The sequence below is a fragment of the Saprolegnia parasitica genome (genome assembly GCF_000151545.1).
Source record: "Saprolegnia parasitica CBS 223.65 unplaced genomic scaffold supercont2.30, whole genome shotgun sequence".
Taxonomy (NCBI): domain Eukaryota; phylum Oomycota; class Saprolegniomycetes; order Saprolegniales; family Saprolegniaceae; genus Saprolegnia; species Saprolegnia parasitica.
The window spans coordinates 35,268-58,692 of NW_012156424.1; the positions used below are offsets into that span (position 1 = coordinate 35,268).

Sequence of the window (23,425 nt, forward strand, 5' to 3'; positions counted from 1 at the left end):
GTTACGAAAGTGGGATCTCATGTTACTACGCAGGGTCTGTCGGCGGCAGCTGCGCAGGTTCGCCGCACCTTCGCCGGCGCGTGCTTATATTTCATTTCCACCAGCGTTTTATAGTGCATCGATGCGGGCCTTCCTTGCCTTTGTCGTCGTGCTGCTGGTACTGGCCGAGGCCAAGACCAACACGAGTGCACCGTCGATCGTGCCGGTGACGACGACGCCGGCGCCGACCACCGAGACGCCCGTGCCGACGACGACGGCGGCCCCGACCACAACACCGGTGCCAACCACGACGGCACCGCCTAGTACAACGACGCCGGCATCAACGACCACAGCGCCGCCGACGACGACACCGACACCGCCACCGACGACCCTGACGCCCGAGCCGACGACCGAAGAGCCGACGCCGGCGCCAACAACACGCGGCACGACGCGCCCGGCGCCGACGACCGCGGTCGCTGCAGCGTCCGATGACAGCGACACGATGACGTATGCGCTCATTGGTGGCGGCTGCGGCCTTGTCATGGTGCTCGCTATTGGGATTTCGTACACGCTTGCCAAGAGCCGGCAGCGCGTGAGCGACTACGCGTTCGACAAAAGGCTAAGTCCGCTCGATACGTTCCGGTCAGGGCACAACGTCGTGACGCTCTCGGGGCGGCTCACGGCGCAGTACGACATGACGCCGTTCGGGAACCCGGCGTTCGACGTCGTAGAGCCGCCGCCGCCGCCGCCCATGTACTCGATGCAGCACTACGAGTACCCGTCGGCCGCGCAAGAAGCGTCCTTCTCGGCCGACAGCGGCTACTCGCACATCCCGTCGTTCCAGACGGACTCGGACATTTTCGACTCGCATTACAGTCTCCACTCGGCCACGTCGGACGTTGCGTACTCGACCGACTCGTTTAGTGACACGAGCAGCGACTATGGTGGCCGCTACTCGCAGTCGTGCGAGATCTAGTCCACTGTAGTAGGATAAATACATGTACCTGCAATTTCTCGATCCGCGCGTTGGATTCTACTGCTACGACTTGGTCGCAGTCGTGTGAACAGCGGTGCAGAAGCTGATACAAGAACGCGTGAAGGGATAACAGACAACCGAAGCGCCACGAACGAGCTCGCAACGATCAAGGACGTCGAAGGCAGTCGTGTCGTCGTTCGAGAACGCCACATGCGAATGTGGATCGTGCAGTGCAGTACATACGTAAGATACATCGACGACATATGAAAGAAAGCCCGAACGCTTCCTACCGCGTGTCAGCTCCGACGAAGCCGATTCCATGACCCGCCTCGGTTCTGGTCAGGTTCTGGTTCTGGTTCAAGTTGACAAGCATCATGTTTCGGAGGTTACTTTCTACATCTGATATATTGAAATATCATTTATCGAAGTACATCAATAGTAAGAGGTAAATGCTCCAGGCCGGTGAAAGGTCAACTGGGAGCGACTAACTAAACAAGCGATCGCTCGCATAATAGAAGGTGACATGGTGCTCCAATGGGTCGGGCGACGACTCATCTCTGTCGCTAAGCCTGGTGTCCTCCTTGTACGCAGATCAGAGTTGGGATATGCAGCGTACTCATGAATGGCAAAGGTGTGGCGACTTGTGCTGGGTTGGCAGGTTTAGTCGACTAACCGCAACGGTTTAGTCGGCCTGTTGAGATTTCGAGTTTGATTTTTTGCCATGTTTCGCCGAGTGGTCACGCTGCGCCGCGCCGTGGGCTCGCGCGCGTACGGCGAGAACAAGAAGGTCTTCCAGCGCAAGCTCAAGCAGTTTAAAGCCATCGACAGCGACGAGCTCCTCGCGCCGAGCCTCTTTGAGAATCGCATCATCCTCGTACTCCCATCGCCGTCGCTGTCGCTGCATGCTCATGATGCATCGACTAGGTCGCCAACACGGCGTCCAAGTGTGGCTTCACGCCGCAGCTCGGCTCGATGCAAAAGCTCTATGCGCAGCTCAAGGACCGAGGGCTCACGGTCCTCGCCGTGCCCTCCAACGACTTTGGCGGCCAAGAGGTAGTGCACGCCTTCACGACTCGTGGACGACGTCCATGTAGCCTGGCGACGAGAAAGAAGTCGAGGCTTTCTACCGCACCGAGTACAAGGTCGAGTTCCCGATCACGTCCAAGGTCAAGGTCCTCGGGCCCGAGGCGCACCCGTTCTTTGTCGCGCTGGAGGAGCACTACACGTCCGAAGTCGCGCCGACGTACGTCGCTGCTCTCCATGTCTGTACAACGTGTTGCCGTGTGTAGGTGGAACTTTGACAAATTTGTGATCGACCAGACGGGCGACCTGCGCGCCGTGTACCCCAACGACGTCGACCCGCTCGAGCCCGAGGTCGTCGAGATGCTCTCGAACCTCCTCGATAGCTTGCCTCAAAACAAGCCGCCCGCCGCGTCGTAATCAAAAGGCATCCATAGTACTCGATACGTTGAAACTGTGTTACAGCGCGGTGGCCTGCGGGCACGCGCGGAAGCACGGCGCCTCGGCGAGCAGCCGCGAGTCCTTGCCGTCGTCGATGGTGGTCTCGGCGTCGTAGAGCTCGAGGTGGATGTCGGCCTCGACCACATACGTGATGCTTTCGATTTCCCTGCAAAACGAAACATCCAATTTCGGGAAATAAGGCCAGAAAATGCAAACGTACTTGCGGGCGCGGGCCGCAATCTTGTGCACGTCGCGCACCGAGAGGTCGGGGTTCACGACGATGGCGACGTCGAGGAAGGTACCATACCCGAGCCCCGTCTCGCCGGACGCGTACGTGACGTTGTCGCGCGGTACCCAGTGCGCGTTGACGTGCGTGATGCCTTGGACTTGATGGATCTTGCGCACGGCGTGGAGCACATCGCGCTTGATCTCGCGGTACGGCCGCATCGTCTCTTCGGGCGTCACCGAGCCCCAATTCGAAGTGTCCATCTCGTCTACTCGCATACGTCGTACCACGGCTTATGGGATAGTTGAAACGACGTACTGTGGGCGACGTCAATGTGCACGAGGACCTCCGAGACGTCGGGCAGCTCGCGCAAAATCTCCGACTTGACACGCGCTGCGACCTACCGCGTATATATATTGCAGTCGGGCATATATATTGGGCGGTGTCGAGCGCACCTGTTGGGCGGCCGAGACGCTTGTGCGGGCATGTACCTATGCAAGCAGCTTCGAGATGGTCCATGGACAGCACCGTACGTTGGCTCGGAGGTCCACCAGCGTATACGGGCCCATGCGACGCGCACGGATGTTGCTGACCGACACGACGTCCTCGACATTACTCGACTAGGCGGTAGGTGAACGCAGACCGCGCGCACTCCTGTGCGTACCGTGACTTTAAGGAGCTTGAGGATATCGTCTTCAACGCTCTTGTCGGTGAGCTCGCGCACACTGGATGCGAGGGTTATACACCGATGATTGAGACCGCCGCACCTGTCCAAGCAAATGTCGACGCCCGTCTTGGCGATCATGCACGACACGATGGCCCCCGCGACTACAGACTCGTGAAAGATGACGCAATATAGGCACGTCGTACGCGGATCGACAAGGGGAACGCCGGCCATGGTGCCGCAGATACCGCCTGCGTTGGGATATGAGATACACATAACCACGGCGTCGCACCGAGCGCAATGAACGACGAGATAGCATCGGAACGGTGGTGCCACGCATTGGCAATCAGCACCTGCACGCAAGACATTACACAGGACCTTTGGTTTGTAAAAAGACTGTCCGTACCTTGCTCTTGGCCTGCTTCCCGACGCGAACTGTCGCATGGTACAACGCCTCCTTGGCCCCGATGGAGGCGAGCGCTGCGCCGGCGGCAATGCCCCATTGCGTCGTCGTATCGAGACCTATGATGCTGCGGCGTCACGAATCGCTTCTCGTTCGTGAACGTCGTACTGGTAATCGCCGAGAGATCCAATACGCTGTGCAAGTGGCCCGCGTGCTCGGCAGCCGACAGCGCTTCCTGCGCTGCTTGCGCGGCCGCCCAGCTCCACGTGCCTCCGTTCGCAGTGACGAGCGCGCTGGCTTCTTGCAGTGTGTGCACCGCGTCCCAGCCCATCGCGACGCCCGCGCCCGTCAAAATCGCGCCGACCGTAAGCGACCCGACGGCCTCAAACTTGCCATAGCCATACGGGTGGTTGTTGTCGGGTGGCAGGCGCGCGACTTTGACGCTCCACAACGTCACAAAGTCCGAGAGCAGGTCCGAGAGCGAGTGGGCGGCGTCCGCGACGAGCGCCGACGAGTTGACCGCGCAGCCGACGACGCCCTTGCAGCCGGCCATCGCAATGTTGACGTACATGCCCACACGGGTGATCTTGAGGGCGTCGTCGCTTTGGGCATGTGTCGCGTGGCTGTGCGCGCGGACGAGCGGCGGCAGGCGCAGGCGACGGGCGTGGACGAGGCGGAGCATGATGTCGAAGATTCACCAAGTGCTGATTGGTTGAAATTCCGGCGGCGAAATCCAGTACTTGGATAATGTATGGGCCAAGAGACGCCAGCGACCACGGCGTGGCACCGACCAATCAGCAACAAGGCGAACGACGTTGAAGGTTTGAGTTGAAGACAACCGACAAGCTCGGTCCGTCCCCACGTAGGTAAGCAGTATAAACAAGTTCTTACCGCATAAATATCTTATTGCCGATGCTACTCTTGTCACAGGAGCCACGGCCAGCTTGTAGGGTGTCTTGGACGCGGGCAAACGGGGCAAACGTCGGGCGAGACCACCCAACCAAACAACGATCCAAGATGAAGCGACGGTGACCGGCTTCAACGAGACGCCATCCGTCCATCTTTGTCGATCGATGCGTCAAGTCTCCGCTCTGCCGTACAACAATCATAGCCCAGGTACTCAGGTGAGTGCACCATAGTTTGATGTGCGAGGGAGCAGGAGACAGTGAGGTGTACTTAAGTTGATTATGGCCGGCATACCATTTACACGAGCCTCCGACGCAGACCTAGACACGACCGGGGTGACCACTCGTGCACTTCATACTGACGATTAGCACCGCGGACGAGCTCTGGCTTTTTGATTTCTACTCGCAGAATCTAGTAGGGCTAGGGTCCCATATCCTTTCCCCTGTACAAAAGCGACGCGAATCTAAACGTGCGAGCGAAGAAGCTCATATTTCGATCACGATTGAAATGCAAGCACCTCGCTGGAACCCTTCGACGAACGCGGCCTCCAAGGCCAAGCCAGGACCGATGACGTCGGCCCGTACGACGCGCACCGCCTCGACTGTCTCCACGCGCACGCAGCGCGCGGCAACAGCGCCGGAAGCGATGGCCGTCCCTGGACGCCACGCCCGTGAGCTCGCTGCCTTGCGCACCGAGTACGAAGAACGCCTCGAGAGCCTCCGCGCCGACTGCCAGATGCAGTTGGCGGCGTTGGCCACGACCTTGCGTGCCGAGCACCAAGCCAACATTGCCGCTGTGACGACAACGCTGCAGCAAGAACACCAAGAAGCCTTGGCTGCCTCGGACGCCACGTTGCGCCAAGAGCACTCGATCAAAGAGATGGCTCTGACCACCGAACTCGCGACGCTGGCCGCACAGCGCGACGCCAGCCTCGAGCGCGCTCAGGTCCTCTTCACTCGATCGGAGGGCCTGCGCCGTGACCTCCACACGCTCGCCAAGCTCAACCACCGTCTCCAGACCACGATCGCCACGACGACCGCAGAGGCTGCCACGACACGAAAGATCGCTGACGAAGCGCGTGTCGCAGAGCGTTACACTGCAGAGATCGAAGCGCAGCTACGCCACACGACCGCCGACCTCGCAGTGGCGACCGATGCTATCGCTGCGTCGACACTGGCAGCGGCCACCAAGGACGACCACATCGCGTTGCTCCAAGCCGAGCTCGAGCTCACGACCAGCAACCTCGCACACGCCGAGCACGCGCTCGACCAGACCGAGCGCGACCTTGCAACATCCAAAGCGACCGAAGACGACAACGCGGTCCGCCTCTGTGAGGCTACCAACGCCATCCAGAGCATGGGCGAGCACATCCAGATGCTTCAAGCGGACCTGGATGGTCACGAGCAACGGGCGCTCCGTGAAGCGTCGGCGAAGGACGACGCCTTGGTCTCTCATCAAGATCGCATCAACGAACTACTGGGTCAGCTTGCCGTGGCCGAGTTGGCCGCCAGCAGCGCCCAGCCTCTTCACGAAGCGACGATCGAGGCCAAGGACGAGACCATTCGCTGCCTTCACGTTGACCGTGACGATGGCATCCAGGAATCAAAGATGCACAGTGGTGTTGTCGACGCACTCGACGCTGCAGCAACGACCACCGATCTCAGTCCAGAAGCCACCGAAGCCGTGTTGACAAAAGCCGAGGACGAGCTCCTGCAAGTGCTTCAAGTCGCTCGAAACCTGGTCCAAGCCACAGTAGCCGAGTGCCACAAAAGCCTGGCGACGAACGACGCCGCAATCAGTCGCCACGAAGACGCCTACGACGTGCGCCACCACCACCCGCGCATCTCGGTGCATCGAGTCGACAGGCTAGCACGATGATAGTAAAATACCCTCTATATAAAACAGTGACGTCATATTATAACAACTGGCAGTTGTTGGTCCAAGCAGTGGTGACGGGAAAGCGCTGGTAAATTGTATGAAGCATCAACGATCGCTGGCTGCTTTCCGAATGCTCCACGTGGGACCCGACGAACGTCACGCCTTGAACGACACGGAATAGGACCAAGGGTCAACAACACCCTTGATAGAACCAAGGGAACTAATTTCGATGTACCCTTGATAGAAGGTACTAGTAGGACCGATCGGAGGAGCGTCGGGATTCCTCGTGCACCCAAGTCGCCACCAAGATTCGGCGCGGGGTGGTTGACTTCAACGGGCAGCTAAAAGAACGCAACTTAGCACCACTGTCGAAACGTGTCAGTGACGATCTCGATGCCGAGTTGGGTTGCTGGATCGGCGTCTTGCAGCCAACGTCACTGCAAGCACTAGTGGAGCCAAGCACGAGTTTCTTGCGCAAGCCAGCGTCTTTCGGCAGTACCTGCATTCCCAGTCCCTACGCGAGAGCCCATCGATTGAGGCTGATGATATTGCTAGCAAGCAGCCACCTCGTGTTGAGGTTGTTGCGTACGCCCATGCATCCCGTGTTCTGGTTTCCAGATTCACTCGATGGTACTGGATCTGTAGGTCGAAACAAGGGTGAGCCTTGGTCGAAGCCAGTATCGGGAGCATCATACCAGCAAAACCATGGCGCATATCACCGTCGTCTTACCACAGTGCATTTGCAAGTGAACGACACGGAACTGCGCTGCGTACGAGGCGTCGTGGTCGTCGCCGCTGCTCGCTTTTGTCACAAGGTGGCTAAAGACGCGTGGAATTAGCCTATCACCACGGATGATGTCGATTGGGTCTGTCGATCGAGTTTGAGAGGCTCTTCGTTACCACTGGGCATTACGTCGCGCGTTGGGAGAGTCCTGGCATTTCGAAATAACGCAGTCGGATGATCTACCCGGTCGACGTGGTGCTCAAGGCGCCTGCGCAGTCCAAGCTCATGGCGCTGCCACTGCTGTACCTGCTGCAGTCGCTCGACAAGACGTTCCTGGACCGCGTCCTCGCCGTGCTCGGCCATACGGACGGCCGCGACAAGACCGTCAAGATCGTGCAGTACTTTTGCAAGCTGGCGCTCGCGTTGAACCAGGCCAAGTACAAACCGCTCATTGGCACGCTGGCCAAGCAACTCAGCGGCGCGCGGCGGGTCATGCGTCTCGGCAAGAGCCTCAAGGTCGTCAACAACTCGCTCGATGCGCTCGCCGAGCCGGCGGGCTGGCAGCGCACCGCGGCCATGCTCAGCGTTGGCGCCGGTACTGTGGGCGACTTGGGCGACGACCTCTGCTGGGCGTCCGACATGGCGCTGGCGCCGTCCTGGGTACGCTGCAAGCTTCGACCGTCGTCTCTGTCTCACGTTTGTCGGATTAGATTGGCGCGTACGACAAGTGGGTGGATCGACTGTGGTACGCTGGCTGAACGTTCTGGGAAGATACGCTGACGGCGATCGTACTTCTTAGGTTTTTTACGCTCTGCTGCGACCTGCCGCTCAACACGTGCGCGATCCTCGACGCCCGCGCCGCCCTCTTGGCGTGCGACCCCGAGGTCGACCCTGTCGCGTACCACAACTGCCAAGTCAAGCTCGCGTCCGTGACGGTCTCACAGATCAAAGCGGTGGCCGACTTTTTCCATGCGACGCGGCTCGCGTTCAACTGGCCGACAGCGTCGACGGGCCAAGACGCGGTCTGCGGGCTCGTGTCGGCCTCGTGCTCGCTCCTCAAGATGTGGAAGCCAGCTTTCCTGACCAAAGCACCGTAACAAACAACGATGTCGTCGCGCCGAGATCGATAAATTACAAAAGATAGAAGAAGCACCGTCACGCAAGGCGTCGATATGTCAGACCGCCACCGTGCTGGGCAGTCACCCCTTTGCCCTGGACACAGCTACTCAATTGTCGCCTCACCATGCAACGAAGGACTCGAAGCGTGCTGCCGTGCACGCTGGTGTCATCCTCTTCGACGTGTGTCTGTGATCGTGAGAGGACACGTACAAAGTCAAGGGCGATGTAAGACACTCCACCTGTACGCAGTGCAAATCGGGTGTCGTATAAATACAGATGACGCGTCTACTTTTCCGAGAGCACTTTAAAGAGGCTCGGCACAACCTCCATGCGGAACGGGCCAGGACCATGGAGCACTTCGCCGTCCATGTTGAGGCACCCATTTGGCTGGTCTTGCTCGATCACGAGCGCTTTGATCTTCTTGTACGTGAGCTGCTTGCTCTGGAGCTCTTTTCCGACCAAGTAGAGCCCGAGTAAATGCAGCGTCTGGAAAAAGTTGCCCTTGCGCACAATCATGAGGTCGAGGCAGCCGTCCGACGGGTGGCAGTAGACGCCGTCGGGCGCCGCGTTGACGGCCCCGACGACGATAAAATTGCCTCGTTCGACCACCCACGCCTCATCCTTGTAGCGCCGCGCACTCGCTGGACTTCGCACTAGGACGTGCTTTCCATGCCTGTTTCCACGGTACCACGGTATTGCTACCTGCGCCGACGGGGCGAGCCATGCTCTGGCTACGGAGTCGCGCGAGGCCGTCGTAGATGTTGCCTTCCTCCTACCAAACATCGATGCATCTGGAGATGCAATGGATTTTGATCTTGTACCATATCAAACTGGTCGTCAGCTCCTTCGTTCTTGATGTCGTCGTACTTGCGAAGGGTCGGCTCGGGCAGCACGGGAATGTACTTGATTTGGCCCGTGTGTCGGCGAGGAAACAGTGCCCGCTTGATCTACACGAGACGTCTAAGAACACGCCATTTAAAAAAGGGTACCTTGAGGAACGCGTAGCGCTTCGTGCCCATCCAGCGGTACTTTTCCGACTCTTCGGCAATGTCGGCCGCGACGCCCCAGCCAAGCCCGCAGCAGCTGTAGTGCACGACCTCCCGATCGTGCTCGGCAATCGCAGTGATCACATCCAACGGACGCAGCTTGCGCTATGCCAACGCTAATGCAGACAACGACAGAGGAGTTGTGTACCTTGATGATGCAGTAGACGGCCGCGGCCGTCGTCGGAATCCCGACCCCGGTGCCAAATGCGTTTTGCGTGCCTACGCCGACCGAGTGAGCATACCAGACGATCCCGCAACACGTGTACCGGCCGAGATGAGCGAGATCGGCGTCGATGCCACCACTTGCTTCCACTCGTCTTCGGGGCGCGCGAGGAGCCCGTTCATGTACTCGCAGATCGTGCCGTCGCCACTGACAAACACGATCGCTTCGTAGCCTTCTTCGGGCGAGTACTCCTTTCCCATGTCGACGGCGTGGCCTCCGTACGTGGTGTAGTCGACGTGGTAGTCGAACCCGGCGAGATCAAAGTACGGCTTGACGTCGTTCTCCCATATCTACGCACGATCGATCTTGACGCGACTCGCTCTCATAGCGACGTATAGGACCTGCGGTGCCCGACGCGCGCCCGAGTGCGGGTTGACAACGACGCGGATCTTGCGCATCTGCGTCGCTGGCGGCACGCGCGCCTGCCAGCGCACGAGCTCCTGCAGCGCCGTGATCCAGCCGGACGCAATTGCCTCGTTTCTTGACTGCACGTCCATGGTCGACGGGCGACGCAGGAGCGCTTTGGCGCCTCGACCTGCACACACGAGAGCCCAACGTGAGCCCATTGTCGAAGGCATGGATGGGAGGCGCACCTTTGCCTTTGCGGAAGAAATGCACGCGGAACGCGTCCTTCTTGCCACTGATGGGCGCGGCGCCAACAATGTCGTCCGTCTCGATGCAGCCGACTTGTTTTCTCCTATAAGAACTCGGCGCATGAGCGCGACGACGTTGCAATAGACTTCAAACCCGGTCGACCACACGAGCAGGTCGCGCGACAAGGCCAGCGTGTACGTCTTCTTTTGAATCACGACGTCGGTCGACATATCGCACTCGTTGGGCAGGTCGCGTCGAGAGTGGGCCTAGGAAGACATGGCATGGGATGGCGTGGCCGTGGCATGGGCGTACGTGGATCATGCGGATGCTCTCACGGACGTCGTCCGGGTGCGGTAACCGCACTTCTTCGTCGTGGATCGTGAGCTTGCGCTGCGACACCAGCGATTTCGCGGCTTCGCGCAGAGACACCCGCGACGTCGACGCGGACGAGAGGCGCGAGTTCGAGTTGGAGAACTGCGACACCGAGTAGCGCGACGACGAAAAGTCCGACTTGGGCGTCCCGAGCCCGTTCTCGGCGCTGCTCATGCGGATGCTGTCCGTGTCCGACTTGGGCGTGCCAAAGGACACGGACTGTTTCGCCGAGACCATGCGCTTGTACGCGGACGCGAGGTTGGCGTCGAGGTTGGCGCTGTCGGCGTCATAACTCGACGCCATCGCACCGACGTCCTCGTCGGGTTCCTGCGTCTCGACCAGCAGTGGTTTCTTCAACGCTCCTGCCATGCTCATGCTGCTGGCGCTGAATCCGCAAATGGATTTGTAATGCGCCCGTTTCTCGAAATATTAAAATTCGTATACTGAAACAGGTGGACGGCCTCTGGCGCGGAGCTGTTTACGGCCCATAGGAGCTTACACGAGCGGGCCCTGTCGCTTGCACCGCGCTGCATGATGATGACGCAGACGCATACACCAAGGTCTTGGCGTCATTGACACGAATTTAGCTAGTTAGTCGATTATATGGCAGTGTCCTTCAACGATTGCATAGTACGACTTGATTGCTCAAATTTAGCGTGGCGTTGCCATGATTGCACACGTGAAATTTTCAGCTCGTTTTCAATATCCGGATACTTTCCGGATAAAGATCGGCGCCCGGGCAGTGTTCGACTGGCGCGATGGGCGACGACGCCGAGGAAGCGACCACGATGATGGGGAGAATGGAGGTATATGGACCGCGGAACCCGAGGTAGACGACTCCTCCATGGAGCCTCCATGCAGGAGACGCCCTGGACATGCATGTAGCTGGGTCCATGGAGCCGACGTCGAGACGCCGGGCGTACCCCGGAAGCGTCATCCGACGACGCCAGCGGTCTCCCCGAGCGACCCATTGGGTACACGACCAACGAGCAAGGACAGGGAGAGCTAACGATGGACCTTTAGCAGCGGCGCTACATCTCGGGAAGCGCCACAACCACGAGAAGTCGCCGGATCCATCGGCGCTAAGCTCGACCCAGCGAGCGTGGTCGACAGGGGCGGACGCTGTATCTCGGAATCTCCTTGACGTACTCGACGAAGAGGGAGACACGACGCTGATCGTGTACCAGCCGTCGTGCTTGGACCATCACACGGGGCATCACCAAGAGAACCGGCAGCGCGTCGCTGCGCTCTGCGGCCCCAACGGCGTCTTGAACCTACCCCGTTTCCAGCATCTGCGCTGGGCACCGCTGGATCAGCTTGTACCAGCTCGGCTCTTGGATCTCGAGCGCGTGCACTCGCGGGAGTACTTGCACCACCTTCAATTGACGTGCGCGCTGCTGCCACCCCAAGACGCTGGTCTCTCGATCCAGAACGAGTTTGAGGGGCATCGATCGTACAAGCAGTGGATTCAAGTAAATCGTGATTGCTCGTGCCGCGCATTGATGTCGTGTAGACGCACAAGGCAGGTATCTGCCACGCAGACACGATCTGCGACGCCGCCACCGATTTGGACCCGGACATGCCAATCTCCAGAGAAAGCTTCATGACCGCGCGGTATGCCGTCGGCGCTGTCTTGCATGCCGTGGACGAGGTTGTGTGCGGACGAAGCCGGTACTATCAGTATAGGCGTCGAATGTATACTGAGAGGCGCTCTAGAAACGCATTTGTCGTGGTGCGCCCGCCGGGGCACCATGCTGGGCCCTATGGCTGCGTCGAGAACGACGCCTTCCACAAGTCTCCTGGTGGATGCTCGTGTGGTTTTTGCCTCCTCAACAACGTGGCGATCGGGGCAGGTACGCCACTTAACCCCACGATCAGACCTCGGAAAGTGAGTGTTCAGCATACGCGATGGCGACGTACGGCCCGTCATACTACTCGAAAGCCACCACCAGTCATGCCACCGTGCACCGCGTTGCGATTATCGACTTTGACGTCCATCACGGCAACGGGACGGAAGAGATCGTTCGGAACCTGCGGTCGCACGACCATCGCTACCCGCTGCCACCTAGCTGGGCACCGAAAACGTTTCGATCCTTCATGCCGTGGCGCGACGATGATGATGTTGGAGTCGTCGATCGATAGGATCGTTTTGTCTTGACATGGCGTGGGCATTTGTAGGCTGAGAATGTGTCTTTGCGTCGATGCATGTGTACGACGACAAGACGGCGTTCTACCCAGGATCCGGACGTGGGCCGCATGGCAGGAACGAGCTCGCATCGTGCAACACCATCGTCAACATTCCGCTGACGAATCTCGGCGCGGGCGGCAAGCGAGGCACCGAGCGCACGCGGCGAGAGCTCACGGAGCGCGCATCGAGCGAATTTCAATCCAAGGCGACCGAGATCCTCTTGCCGGCGCTGCGCGCGTTTGCACCCGACTTGATTTTGATCTCATCGGGTTTTGACGGACATGTCGACGATTACTACCACTGCCTCACGGAATGGGACTACGAGTGGATCACGCAGCGCCTCGTTGAGATCGCTGACAAGTGCTTTGCTTTTCCTGACGCGAGTATCTTTGCATCTGACGTGCGTGTATATCGCGATTGTGTAGCTGCTGCGACGGTCGCATCGTTTCGGTGCTGGAAGGCGGCTACAGCTTGGAGCCACCGAGCAAGGGCAGCTCATCAAACCTCGCCCACCGCCATGGTCGTGACGTGGATCCGGATCTGATCAAATTTGGTGCCATGGCGCGATCTTGCGCGGCCCATGTCACAGCGCTGTCCCGCGACTGACGAAGGTTCGTCGAGGATGCGCGTAGCCCGGCCTTTACAGCGTGTCGTCGGCCAAGTCCACGCTGCAAGGCCAAACTGCACGGCCAACGCTCCTTCTGCCACGTCGAATAAGACGCTAAGATCTGATGCAACCGTCGACACGATGCCCAACACCATTACATCGCGGTTCCTCCTCGTTCTATGGCCAGTCGCAAGGATGGCGACGGGGCAGAGTCCCATATAGTCGTACGAGCATGTGTGGCCGCCATTGCCTTGCGGGCTTCGCACCCATGACCACCGCATGAGAGCACGACGCTCCACTGCGTCCTCTGCCTCGGAGCGAGCTCCAGCTGCTCGGTGCTCGGTGCGCGAGTGCGGCGCCATGGAGTGTTGGTCGACGGGATCTCGTGTGCTTTTTCGGTCGACTCATTTTTATTCCGGCGGGTGCGCGGGGCATACAAAGATCAAGGTACAAAGCAGCTGGTGGCATTTTATCAATGACGAAAGAGGTGCCCATTTTTTTGTGTCGTGGGTCTGAACACTCGCAGTACACTTGGAGTTTGTATCGCGCTCCGCTTACTTGTGATCTTCCCTTGGGCAGAGTGGACGACGACGTGAAGCTGCCTCCACCGGTCTCGCCGCTCGATCGACTTTGTACGACCATGCTCACGACCGAGCCCGCCCCGTTCGTGCGACGCGACAGCGGCTACTTCCAGCGGGACAGCACGATGTACGCGCACACGCCGGCCTCGACGCTCTTTGAGAAGCACCTCGAAGACGTCTACGCGGTACGAGATCGACGATGGCCGGTATCGAGGACTCATGCGATGGCGTGTAGAGCACGGCGCCTATCGATGGCTCGGCGTTCTTTGAGACCGCGGGCTACTACGACTCGATGGAGTCCAACACGGTGCACGTCTTTATGAACTACATTGGCATCAAGAGCTTCTGGGGCGAAGGCTGCAAGCCCGCACCAGAGCGCGTCGCTCGCTCGGAGGCCGAGCAGTTTGAAGAAGTCGAAGAGAACGCGTGCCTCACCGAGCTCTTCAACGAGTACATGCAGAGCCAGGCTGCGGTCTCCAAGATTCAGCACGAGACGTCTAAGTTCAAAGCCAGCGTCAACCAGGCGCTGCAAGGCGTCAAGAACACTGTACAGGCCATCGAGCGCCTCCGTCTTACGATGCTCTGCGAAAGCGCCAACGATGGCTACGAGACCGACGATAGCGAGCTCGGCAGCGAAGCTAGCTTTGCCGACAGCGTGTGCCTGGCCGGTATGCACAACTCACCGTCGACGTTGCAGCCGTACTTTGGCCATCTCCGCATCCTCAAAAACTCGGGCTTCCACTTTCTGAGCAGCTGGCACAAGCGCTGGTTCTACCTCGACTTTGCGAAAGGCGAGCTGCTCTTTTTCAAGCGAAGTTACTGGAAGATCCCGAAAGGTACAATGCGCCTGCTGGTCGCACACGAATGCTTATGCACGCGACGGCGTAGGCAAGCTCGAGATGAAGTCGGTGACCAAGATTGCACCCCTCAACAAGACCGACTTCCAGCTCGAGCTCCTCGGCGGCTTTAGCTGCCTCGTCCGCGCCAGCTCGATGGAAAAGATGGAGCTCTGGGTCAACCTTTTGCTCTACGCCCGGCGGCAAGCACGCGCAAACGACTTGGCCACGCAGCGGCCGATATCAAGCAGCGCCTTTTCACATCAAGCGCCGTCGCTCAACCCGAACCAGGTAATCCTCAGCGGTCGTCAACCACTTGGGTGCGTCGTTCCTGACGCGCACGGTGTGTAGCGGACCGTCGCTTGGCTAGAGAACCAACCGTACTCGGCGACGCGTCCCACTCCGCGTTCGGCCGAACCACGTCCCGTAGAAGCTGCCCGGCGCCGAGGACTGCAACAGCAGCAGGTAGTAATTGCGACGCCTGCACGCATGACCTGATTGTTTTATTTTGTCTTAGCGAACAACCTCGTGGGCAGATACCAAAAAATTCAAGTCGGCGCTCTCGATGCCGTCGGCCGCGTAGCTCGCCACGATTGCCCTACCTACCACTGGAAGTAGTCGGCACGGCGACGCTAACTCGAAGATGATGATGATGATGATGCTCCCGCACGCGGCGTCCCGACGCCTATATTATACAACTACACTAACACACCCAACTCATTTATTCGCGCTCTCCTGTACACTCCTCCTTGGTCTTGCGACAGAAACGAGTCAACGGCCCGCCGTGGTAGGAATCTTTGGCTCTTGGATAAGCTGGTGGCGTCGGAGATGACTCAAACCCATCCCCAACCGACCACGCGCGCACGCACTTGTGGTCAAGGTTTGTATTAACATGTCAAGTGTTCTCGTGCCAAGCGCAGCGCAGAGACACGTCATCTCGATCTTGAGCTATGTAGCTACTGCTGTACTCAGTGCACTCTATGCAACCTGATCGGCCTGTGACACCATCATGTACTCCACCGAGTGAGCTCTGGGCTACAATTACGACGGCGACGCTTCTCTCGAAAGCCTGGAAGCACAAGCAGCGGTCGCGTGGGTCGTTGAGGCAACAGGCTCGTTGCAGCAACGCAGGTGGCGCCATCGGATATGTTCAACTTGAAGCCACCTCCGAGTTGGGTGCGGTCCTGGTTCAGCCACCCCTGTCCTAATTAGGTTTTGCTTGCCATTTGCCTTGACATGCGTGAATGGAGCCTGGTTCTCGAAAGAGTACTGCCGTGCCACCTGGACATGCTACGGTCAACGGAGCAAGCGGCACATGTCCTCTGCGAAAAGGCGGCGCAGAGTAGGCCGCGATTCAGCACATTATGCCTAATTAGGATATGAGCGAGGCCTGTCGCAACCAAATGTTGGGTAATCCTCTTTTCAGCCAATCAGCGGTCGTGTGTTACGGTTCTTTCCGGTCGCTAGCGTTGGGGCAGAGCGGCTTCGGTGCACAGGAGCAGCAGCAGTTCCCAAGTAGATCGGTATGTGCGCAAGCTACCTCGACATCGGATGATCTCATGCGCGAACGTATGTAGATCCAACCATGCCCGGCGTGAAGCGTGTTCAATTGGACGGCTGGGGTGGCCACCCCACCGGCAAGGTCATCTGCGTGGACTCTCGCAGCGACGGTCGCACCTCGGGCTACTACGCCCAGCCGACCGGCCCTGTGATGCAGCAGCGCGCCAAGCCTTTCGCCGCGCCTACCGCCTTCAAGGACGAGACGACCAAGTACGGCCAGCAGTTTCACGCAGCTAGCGCCGGCGTGGACCAGCTCCAAGTCGAAATCGCCAAGGCCTGCAACGTCATCTCCAAGCAAGTGGCGACGCTCCCGATCTCGATCCGCGAGTGCTCAGTGTGTCTCTCGAGCAATGCGCACACGCAAATGGTACCGTGCGGGCACGTCTTCCACTCGCGCTGCTTCTTGCGCTGGTTCCGCACCAACCGGTCGTGCCCGCTCTGCCGCACGAGCGTCGACCGCGTCCAGCTAGCGCCGACCTTCCAGGACAACGACACGTCGAACGACGTCGATGCCATCATGCAAGAGGACGACGACGGCAGCGACGATGACATGGACGTCGAGAGCCACAACGCGCACATGATGCAAGACGCGGATCTGATTGACTTTTTGTCGCACGCCAAGGCGTCCGAGACGGACGAGACGGATCTCTTGCCGCTCGAAGACATGGAAGTGCTCGAGGAGATGACGATGGATGAGTCGGTCAACGAGTCGCAACACCACCACGAGCATCACCACCACCACAACCACCACCATGCGCATCATCCGCATGCGCACCCGCCGCCGCAGTACATTCCGCAGACGACACTGCCCAACTACTGGATGGTGCTCAACAACGGCCAAGCACTGGCGCCGACGCCGTCGCGACCGTCGCCGTCGCCGTCGCAGGCGCCGCGCATGGTGCACATTGCGCCGCGGCCCAACACGGCGCACCTGCACCGCCCGTCGCTGCCGTCGCCAGTCAAGGCCGACCCGCCGCTTCGCGACCTCAAGATGAGTCCGTCGGTGCTGCCCACGATGCTTCCGGCGTCGACGAAGCTCAACTCGTGCCGGTGCGCGGGCGGGTGCCGCAACGGCCGCTGCGCGTGCGTCAAGGAAGGCAGCATGTGCGGCGTGACGTGCCGGTGCACGTCGTGCAAGAACCCGTTCTTGTCGATCGCGATGGCCGGCATTGACGTCTCGACGCTCGTCCGCGACGACTGCTTCATGCACAACCTCTCCAAGATTCGCGACATGATGACGAAACTCCACGAAGTCATTCCGGTCCCGTGCTGCCCAAGCATTGCGTCCAACCAGAACGTCTCGATCCTCCAGTGCATTGACGGCTTTGCGTGCGCGGGCTGCGCGAAGAGCTATGACTTTTCGTGGTGTGCCAACAAACTCTGCGACCGCGAGAAGGCCAAGCGCAACCACTGCGCCAAGTGCAAGCGCTGCGGCGACCACCGCGACGTGCACTGCGACGACTGCGGCCGCTGCTACTTTGCGGGCGTCTCGTCGAGCTTTGCGTGTCCGTGCACGGAGAAAGCGTCGACGTCGCCTGCCGTCGACGCGGCCGCCAAGCCCGGTGACGACGAAGAGGAAGGCTGTGTCATCATGTAGTAGTCGACGTGAGTAGTGTACGATATGTAAATCGAGTAGACGTAGAAAACCGAATCAAAATATCTTATTGACGTTGGACTGTGCGACGAGGCGTCGAGTAGCTCGCGCAGATGCAGATGGTGAACTATCGGCGATGGCCTGTCCTCGCAGCCGGTGAGTCGCTCGATCGCACCAGATGCTGCACGAGATGGGCTGGCAAAGCGGATCACCGTGGCTTCCCTGGTGGCTTCCACGATCTCGGATGGTCGAGCGCGCGCTTGGCACTAGTACCCTAGCCCGAGCTTGTCGAATCGCAGCTTTGTCGTGGAAAGTCAGTGCACCTGCAAGCACATCACAGTCCTCCTAGTATCAGCATTCCGAGTAGGAAACATACTACGGCGGCGAAGCTACTTTACGCGCTATGGAGATGCGCAGCTGCCCACCAAAGGCCTCCGCGTCGCCCATTTGTATCAACGTATCAACCCAGCCAACCTACTCTGCTACATGATTGCAGACCAATCACGTTGGCGTTTGCAGGCCTCTTCGTGCTCGTTCATGTTTAAAGCCACTCGACTGCAAAGACGGCGGCGATGAGGACGACCAAGGCGCCGTAGTCCATGGCGCGGAGGAACGGTCGCTGCTTCTGGAAGGACTCGAGCGATCCGACTTCGGACGAGAGGGTGCCCATGTACAAGAGCTGGCACACGATCGAGAAGAGCTCGAGGAGCGCCTCCTGCGAGTACGTCAGGCCATACGGGTTGGCAATGTAGCCGTGGACGGTCACATAGAAGAAGCCGACTACGCACGACCATTCATCAATATACGACGTCCAATCGATGCGCCACACGACGTACACATAGAGGTCAGGAAGACGCCTAGGCCGATGAAGAACGATCCCCACTTGACGTGGTACCTAGCAGCACACGACATGTGAGCTTTCCATCCTGATACCATCGCATATCGTACGCGTGGGCCGGCGACGCAATGCGGAGGCGCGCGATTTGGGCCATAATCATCATGATCCACGAGCTCAGAAAGAAGAAGATGGTCGAGATGATGTGCGTGTTGCGCCAGCGCTTCATGTCGAACGTGCAGAGGACCGTGAGGCCGGCCGACGTGAGAAGACCCCAGACGTAGTACACCCACGCGTACTTGGTCATCGTGCGCTGCGCTTGCATGTACGTCGTGAGGAGCGAGATCGTGAGGAAGATAAAGTACGACGTGAGGTTCATGCCAATGCCAAAGACGTAGAACTGCGGATGGGCCATCGCCGCCGTCGAGAGCGTCGGGTACGTCTCCGTGCACTTGTAGTGGTGCTGGCACGTGTACACCATCGTGGCCGCCATCGTAAGCAGACCCGACACCGGGATCATCGTCGGCAAGAGGCCGAGCGACAAGAGGCTCGGCGCGGCCTTCGGGGCGGGCGCGGTCGGCGGCGCAGCGACAGGCGGCGACTTGCGCTGCTTCATCCTCAATCAAAGGTGTTGACGCCGTCGCGTTCAATCAAAGAGGCTTGCGTCAACCGCGAGTAACCGGTCCACACCTGCGACAGCCTCGAACCGATAATCAATCGGCTACGTTATCCGTTTGAGAATGAAAACCGGTTAGGAGCCATTTCGAGCATGATCGCAGTCGTCCCGAGCGGCCTCGTCGCGGCCATGGCGCAGCTCGAGGAAGATGCAACCGCGTACATCCTCGGGACGCAGGACGAAGCACGCATCGCCGTGTGGTCCATGAGCTCCGCGCGGTACGAGACTGTAAGCATATCCATCGACTGATGCATGTGCGTAGGAATGTGACCGAGATGCTTCCGAGCGGGCTCTGCGTGCTTGGCGTCGTCGTCCTCGCATCAATGTCGCTAGACGAGAAGACCCTTCGTAGGATCTGCAGCCCGCGAAGCAGATGCTCGAGATGGCTAAGCATACAGACTGTAGGGACGCAGCTCGCTTCGCAGCTCCACGACCTCGCGACGACGACAGCGTACGCTTTGATCTACGAGAGCGAGACGCGGTCGTTGCGCATGTTATCTACCGATCCCGAGGTGCTTGGCGACTCGACGTGGGCTGGTGGTCATGGAACGATGCACTTAGGTACCTCCCATCCCCGTCACCGTCGTCGCGACGCCCGGCCACTGCGCATCGCCGTTTACGGCAGCCATCGAGTGCGGGATCGTGCGCTGCTTCGCGACGCTTGACGTTGCATGGGTAAGCTCTTGTATCTTGTGTCGTTGAAAGTGCATCGTCCCTCCTCAGACGACGGATGGGCGCGACCGAAGGATGGCAGCCCGAGCGGCCATCGACGAGCGCCTCGCAGCGCTAACAGACCCCGAAGCAACGTACTTTGAGCTTCCGTCGGGCGATATCGCGTCGCAAGCTGGCGACGTCGTTCACGCTGCGGTCGCATCGCGTGGGAAGCGGGCGACGTGGTCGCTGGCCGAAATTGTCGTCCCGAAAACGTTGACGAAGAAGCCGCCGCAACGCGCCAACGACGGTTGGGACGACGCGCCAAAGAAGAAAGAGCCGACTGCCCCGAAGCAAGTTGTCTCGGAGGACGTGCGCTATGGCCGTGTTTGCTATGTGGAGCTCCTGACGTCCATGACTCCGACGGTCGTCACCGCGCCCGTCATCACTTTGTCGTCGTTGCGCGGTACGGCGGTTGCGGGTTGTCGCGTCTCATGCCAGGAGATAGATCGTCTGTCCATCACGCTGGACGTCGTCTGCTGCGTACCGACGCGTTCGTCGCTCGCGTTGATGCTGCAGACGTTGGCGGACGGCCTCTCCGCCCAGGTATGTAGCTGCGCGTTGCACTCCAATTGGACCCACAACCCGCAATGTAGCTGCGTGAATCCAAAAAGCATCTTCTGCCCGACACGAGGCAGATGCGGTGCCACCAGTTTCCGCTGCAGAATGGCGCGATGCATCCGGTTGCCGCATGGTCTCTGGACGGCCATGAGATCCCGCAGTCGGCACGCGACCACCTACATACTCTCTTTTACCAGCCGCTCCACCCTACGTTTCTGCCAGCGTGTACATGGTCTCTGTCGCGCACACAACCACCGTCGGACGTGCTTCTCAACGTGCACGTGGGTGTTTCCAAGGGCGCAGGTGGCACTCAATTTCTTGTCTCGGGCGACTATGCGTTCTACCATTACATGCAGCAAGGGATCAACGACAAGGTAACATTTATTCTGGATCGCGTCCTGAAGACCATGCATCATCGATTAGGGTTGGGGTTGTGCGTATCGGTCGCTCCAGACCCTGGCTTCGTGGCTAGTCTTCAACCGCTACACTTCGGTCATCAACACAGGGTGCTTTGATTTGCTAAAGACGATGCTTGGTAGGTTCCCGTCCCGACCCACCGTGAGATTCAAGAAACACTGGTGCACATTGGCGACAAGCCGCCCCGTTTTCTCGGCTCGTCCGACTGGATTGGGTCGATCGAAGTGGGGTTTGTGCTCGACGAGCGCTACGGGGTGCGCTCGTTCTTGAAGCAGAGGCGATATTGAACGTGCGTAGATCACATTTCGAAGCCTCTCCTGTGCGTCGGGCGCCGACTTGCCGTCCCGGGCGCACGACCTCGCGCTCCATTTTGAATCTCAGGGAACGCCCGTCATGATGGGTGCGACGAACGAATGATGGCTCTGAAGGTGAAGGTCCTCCGATATTCTGTCCCTGTAGGCGGCGCTTCCATGGCGTACACGTTGCTTGGTGTTGACATCCATGCGTCGACGGGCGACGTAGCGTTTTTGATTCTGGATCCGCACTACACTGGTCCCGATGATCTGGTGACGATCCAAACAAAGGTACACGTGGCATCGGAGAATGGCGAAGTTGGATGATGTCGTATGTGTAGACAGTGTCCCTCGAGGGCTTCAAGGGCGTCGCGTGTGGCTGGCGCAAAACAACGTCGTTTGCGCCAGGAAGCTTCTACAACTTTTGCCTGCCCCAGCGCCCAGAGCTGCATTGATCCACGATTCGAACACGGGATTTGATGTCCCGCGGCCGGCGTACGAGACACAGTTATACATGCTGCAAAGTATCAATATCAGCGAAAACCAAGTCCGTTAGCCTCTCCTTGGGCCACTGGCGACTGGCGAGGACGCACGTGACATCTCGTGATGGTCGTTTGAAGTCTTTGTATTGATTGTGGATTAGGTTGCACATCACGGTTCTACATATCGGGGTTTTACTACCATCGTGCTTACCTGTCGACTCGATGCACCGAGATGCGCGGGTGGTGGTGGCGCACATCGGAGGCTTCTTCGTGGTGACTGATTGTGGCCTCGTTTGTCGCCAGGCTCTCTTGGCATTCGGCTACTGTGGCTTGGACCAGGTTTCGAGCGACTTGAAGCACTTGCATGAGCTCGTCCTCGGCTTCCGTCAACACGGCTTCGGTGACTTCTGGACTGAGATCGGTGGTCGTGGCTGCAGCATCGAGTAAGTCGACAGCTTCCTGGATGCCATCGTCACGGTGAACGTGAATGCAGCGAATGGTCTCGTCCTTGGTCTCGATCGTCGCTTCGTGAAGAGGCTGGGCGCTGCTGGCAACCAACTTGGCCACGGCAAGCTGACCCAGTAGATCGTTGATGCGATCTTGATGCGAGACCAAGGCGTCGTCATTCGCCGACGCTTCACGGAGCGCCCGTTGCTCATGACCGTCCAGGTCCGCTTGAAGCATCTGGATGTGCTCGCCCATGCTCTGGATGGCGTTCGTAGCCTCACAGAGGCGGACCGCGTTGTCGTCTTCGGTCGCTTTGGATGTTGCAAGGTCGCGCTTGGTCTGGTCGAGCGCGTGCTCGGCGTGTGCGAGGTTGCTGGTCGTGAGCTCGAGCTCGGCTTGGAGCGAGGCGATGTGGTCGTCCGTGGTGGCCGCTGCCAGTGTCGACGCAGCGATGGCATCGGCTGCTGCTGCGAGGTCGGCGGTCGTGTGGCGCAGCTGCGCTTCGACTTCTGCAGTGTAACGCTCTGCGACACGCGCCTCGTCAGCGATCTTTCGTGTCGTGGCAGCCTCTGCGGTCGTCGTGGCGATCGTGGTCTGGAGACGGTGGTTGAGCTTGGCGAGCGTGTGAAGGTCGCGACGCAGGCCCTCCGATCGAGTGTGTAGGACGCGAGCGCGCTCGAGGCTGGCGTCGTGCTGTGCGGCCAGCGTCGCGAGTTCGGTGGTCAGAGCCATCTCTTTGATCGAGTGCTCTTGGCGCAGCTTGGCGTCCGAGGCAGCCAAGGCTTCTTGGTGCTCTTGCTGCAGCGTCGTCGTCACAGCGGCAATGTTGGCTTGGTGCTCGGTACGCAAGGTCGTGGCCAACGCCGCCAACTGCATCTGGCAGTCGGTGCGGAGGCTCTCGAGGCGTTCTTCGTACTCGGTGCGCAAAGCAGCGAGCTCACGGGCGTGGCGTCCCGAGACGTCCATCGCTTCCGGCGCTGTTGCCGCGCGCTGCGTGCGCGTGGACACAGTCGAGGCAGTGCGCGTCGTACGGGCCGACGTCATCAGTCCTGGCTTGGCCTTGGAG

General features: G+C 59.4%; 10 protein-coding genes across 10 annotated transcripts; 7 read left to right on the top strand and 3 right to left on the bottom strand.

The window, feature by feature from the left end:
• Positions 1 to 121: 121 nt before the first annotated feature.
• On the top strand, positions 122 to 955 carry SPRG_07435 (hypothetical protein; the record flags this gene model as incomplete). The annotated part of the gene is made up of 1 exon (XM_012346574.1): positions 122 to 955. The coding sequence occupies one exon, from the start codon at positions 122 to 124 to the stop codon at positions 953 to 955; it is 834 nt and encodes a 277-aa protein (XP_012201964.1).
• Positions 956 to 1,667: 712 nt separating this feature from the next.
• Positions 1,668 to 2,408, top strand: SPRG_07436 (hypothetical protein). Its single transcript, XM_012346575.1, has 4 exons — positions 1,668 to 1,829; positions 1,880 to 2,008; positions 2,050 to 2,198; positions 2,245 to 2,408. Exons 1-4 carry the CDS (start codon positions 1,677 to 1,679, stop codon positions 2,393 to 2,395), a joined length of 582 nt encoding a protein of 193 aa, XP_012201965.1. The 5' UTR covers positions 1,668 to 1,676; the 3' UTR covers positions 2,396 to 2,408.
• Positions 2,409 to 2,434: 26 nt separating this feature from the next.
• SPRG_07437 (hypothetical protein) lies at positions 2,435 to 4,403 on the bottom strand (the record flags this gene model as incomplete). Its single annotated transcript, XM_012346576.1, has 11 exons — positions 3,878 to 4,403; positions 3,713 to 3,828; positions 3,599 to 3,659; positions 3,513 to 3,557; positions 3,410 to 3,470; positions 3,307 to 3,367; positions 3,176 to 3,262; positions 3,098 to 3,133; positions 2,961 to 3,042; positions 2,637 to 2,910; positions 2,435 to 2,582 (listed from the first exon to the last, which is right to left on the bottom strand). Exons 1-11 carry the CDS (start codon positions 4,389 to 4,391, stop codon positions 2,435 to 2,437), a joined length of 1,485 nt encoding a protein of 494 aa, XP_012201966.1. The 5' UTR covers positions 4,392 to 4,403.
• Positions 4,404 to 7,440: 3,037 nt separating this feature from the next.
• SPRG_07438 (hypothetical protein) lies at positions 7,441 to 8,455 on the top strand. The gene is made up of 3 exons (XM_012346577.1): positions 7,441 to 7,877; positions 7,928 to 7,962; positions 8,017 to 8,455. The coding sequence occupies exons 1-3, from the start codon at positions 7,452 to 7,454 to the stop codon at positions 8,312 to 8,314; spliced, it is 759 nt and encodes a 252-aa protein (XP_012201967.1). The 5' UTR covers positions 7,441 to 7,451; the 3' UTR covers positions 8,315 to 8,455.
• Positions 8,456 to 8,621: 166 nt separating this feature from the next.
• SPRG_07439 (hypothetical protein) lies at positions 8,622 to 10,957 on the bottom strand (the record flags this gene model as incomplete). The annotated part of the gene is made up of 10 exons (XM_012346578.1): positions 10,512 to 10,957; positions 10,353 to 10,465; positions 10,199 to 10,302; positions 9,947 to 10,140; positions 9,649 to 9,895; positions 9,531 to 9,601; positions 9,326 to 9,487; positions 9,158 to 9,283; positions 9,039 to 9,108; positions 8,622 to 8,989 (listed from the first exon to the last, which is right to left on the bottom strand). Exons 1-10 carry the CDS (start codon positions 10,944 to 10,946, stop codon positions 8,622 to 8,624), a joined length of 1,890 nt encoding a protein of 629 aa, XP_012201968.1. The 5' UTR covers positions 10,947 to 10,957.
• Positions 10,958 to 11,464: 507 nt separating this feature from the next.
• Positions 11,465 to 13,396, top strand: SPRG_07440 (hypothetical protein; the record flags this gene model as incomplete). The annotated part of the gene is made up of 6 exons (XM_012346579.1): positions 11,465 to 12,043; positions 12,085 to 12,242; positions 12,288 to 12,424; positions 12,472 to 12,698; positions 12,794 to 13,119; positions 13,185 to 13,396. The coding sequence occupies 6 exons, from the start codon at positions 11,465 to 11,467 to the stop codon at positions 13,363 to 13,365; spliced, it is 1,608 nt and encodes a 535-aa protein (XP_012201969.1). The 3' UTR covers positions 13,366 to 13,396.
• Positions 13,397 to 13,879: 483 nt separating this feature from the next.
• Positions 13,880 to 15,524, top strand: SPRG_07441 (hypothetical protein). Its single transcript, XM_012346580.1, has 5 exons — positions 13,880 to 14,132; positions 14,183 to 14,783; positions 14,836 to 15,074; positions 15,135 to 15,248; positions 15,301 to 15,524. The coding sequence occupies exons 1-5, from the start codon at positions 14,007 to 14,009 to the stop codon at positions 15,364 to 15,366; spliced, it is 1,146 nt and encodes a 381-aa protein (XP_012201970.1). The 5' UTR covers positions 13,880 to 14,006; the 3' UTR covers positions 15,367 to 15,524.
• Positions 15,525 to 16,231: 707 nt separating this feature from the next.
• Positions 16,232 to 18,019, top strand: SPRG_07442 (hypothetical protein). Its single transcript, XM_012346581.1, has 2 exons — positions 16,232 to 16,306; positions 16,361 to 18,019. The coding sequence occupies exon 2, from the start codon at positions 16,369 to 16,371 to the stop codon at positions 17,938 to 17,940; it is 1,572 nt and encodes a 523-aa protein (XP_012201971.1). The 5' UTR covers positions 16,232 to 16,306; positions 16,361 to 16,368; the 3' UTR covers positions 17,941 to 18,019.
• Positions 18,020 to 18,443: 424 nt separating this feature from the next.
• SPRG_07443 (hypothetical protein) lies at positions 18,444 to 19,432 on the bottom strand. The gene is made up of 3 exons (XM_012346582.1): positions 18,886 to 19,432; positions 18,774 to 18,832; positions 18,444 to 18,717 (listed from the first exon to the last, which is right to left on the bottom strand). Exons 1-3 carry the CDS (start codon positions 19,386 to 19,388, stop codon positions 18,479 to 18,481), a joined length of 801 nt encoding a protein of 266 aa, XP_012201972.1. The 5' UTR covers positions 19,389 to 19,432; the 3' UTR covers positions 18,444 to 18,478.
• Positions 19,433 to 20,776: 1,344 nt separating this feature from the next.
• SPRG_07444 (hypothetical protein) lies at positions 20,777 to 21,972 on the top strand. Its single transcript, XM_012346583.1, has 5 exons — positions 20,777 to 21,226; positions 21,260 to 21,391; positions 21,435 to 21,537; positions 21,597 to 21,721; positions 21,796 to 21,972. Exons 1-5 carry the CDS (start codon positions 20,798 to 20,800, stop codon positions 21,883 to 21,885), a joined length of 879 nt encoding a protein of 292 aa, XP_012201973.1. The 5' UTR covers positions 20,777 to 20,797; the 3' UTR covers positions 21,886 to 21,972.
• Positions 21,973 to 23,425: the final 1,453 nt, after the last annotated feature.

Coding starts and splice junctions, on each gene's coding strand:
- SPRG_07436 (XM_012346575.1), top strand. CDS start 1,677: ATGTTTCGCCGAGTGGTCACGCTGCGCCGCGCCGTGGGCTCGCGCGCG. Junction 1,830..1,879: donor TTGAGAATCGCATCATCCTC/GTACTCCCATCG, acceptor TGCATCGACTAG/GTCGCCAACACGGCGTCCAA. Junction 2,199..2,244: donor ACGTCCGAAGTCGCGCCGAC/GTACGTCGCTGC, acceptor TGCCGTGTGTAG/GTGGAACTTTGACAAATTTG.
- SPRG_07438 (XM_012346577.1), top strand. CDS start 7,452: ATGATCTACCCGGTCGACGTGGTGCTCAAGGCGCCTGCGCAGTCCAAG. Junction 7,878..7,927: donor TGGCGCTGGCGCCGTCCTGG/GTACGCTGCAAG, acceptor TTGTCGGATTAG/ATTGGCGCGTACGACAAGTG. Junction 7,963..8,016: donor AAGTGGGTGGATCGACTGTG/GTACGCTGGCTG, acceptor CGTACTTCTTAG/GTTTTTTACGCTCTGCTGCG.
- SPRG_07441 (XM_012346580.1), top strand. CDS start 14,007: ATGCTCACGACCGAGCCCGCCCCGTTCGTGCGACGCGACAGCGGCTAC. Junction 15,075..15,134: donor CGTCGCTCAACCCGAACCAG/GTAATCCTCAGC, acceptor CACGGTGTGTAG/CGGACCGTCGCTTGGCTAGA. Junction 15,249..15,300: donor GAGGACTGCAACAGCAGCAG/GTAGTAATTGCG, acceptor ATTTTGTCTTAG/CGAACAACCTCGTGGGCAGA.
- SPRG_07442 (XM_012346581.1), top strand. CDS start 16,369: ATGCCCGGCGTGAAGCGTGTTCAATTGGACGGCTGGGGTGGCCACCCC.
- SPRG_07443 (XM_012346582.1), bottom strand. CDS start 19,388: ATGAAGCAGCGCAAGTCGCCGCCTGTCGCTGCGCCGCCGACCGCGCCC. Junction 18,833..18,885: donor ATTGCGTCGCCGGCCCACGC/GTACGATATGCG, acceptor GTGTGCTGCTAG/GTACCACGTCAAGTGGGGAT. Junction 18,718..18,773: donor CGTCTTCCTGACCTCTATGT/GTACGTCGTGTG, acceptor GGTCGTGCGTAG/TCGGCTTCTTCTATGTGACC.
- SPRG_07444 (XM_012346583.1), top strand. CDS start 20,798: ATGCGGTGCCACCAGTTTCCGCTGCAGAATGGCGCGATGCATCCGGTT. Junction 21,538..21,596: donor GGGAACGCCCGTCATGATGG/GTGCGACGAACG, acceptor CTGTCCCTGTAG/GCGGCGCTTCCATGGCGTAC. Junction 21,722..21,795: donor TGGTGACGATCCAAACAAAG/GTACACGTGGCA, acceptor GAGGGCTTCAAG/GGCGTCGCGTGTGGCTGGCG.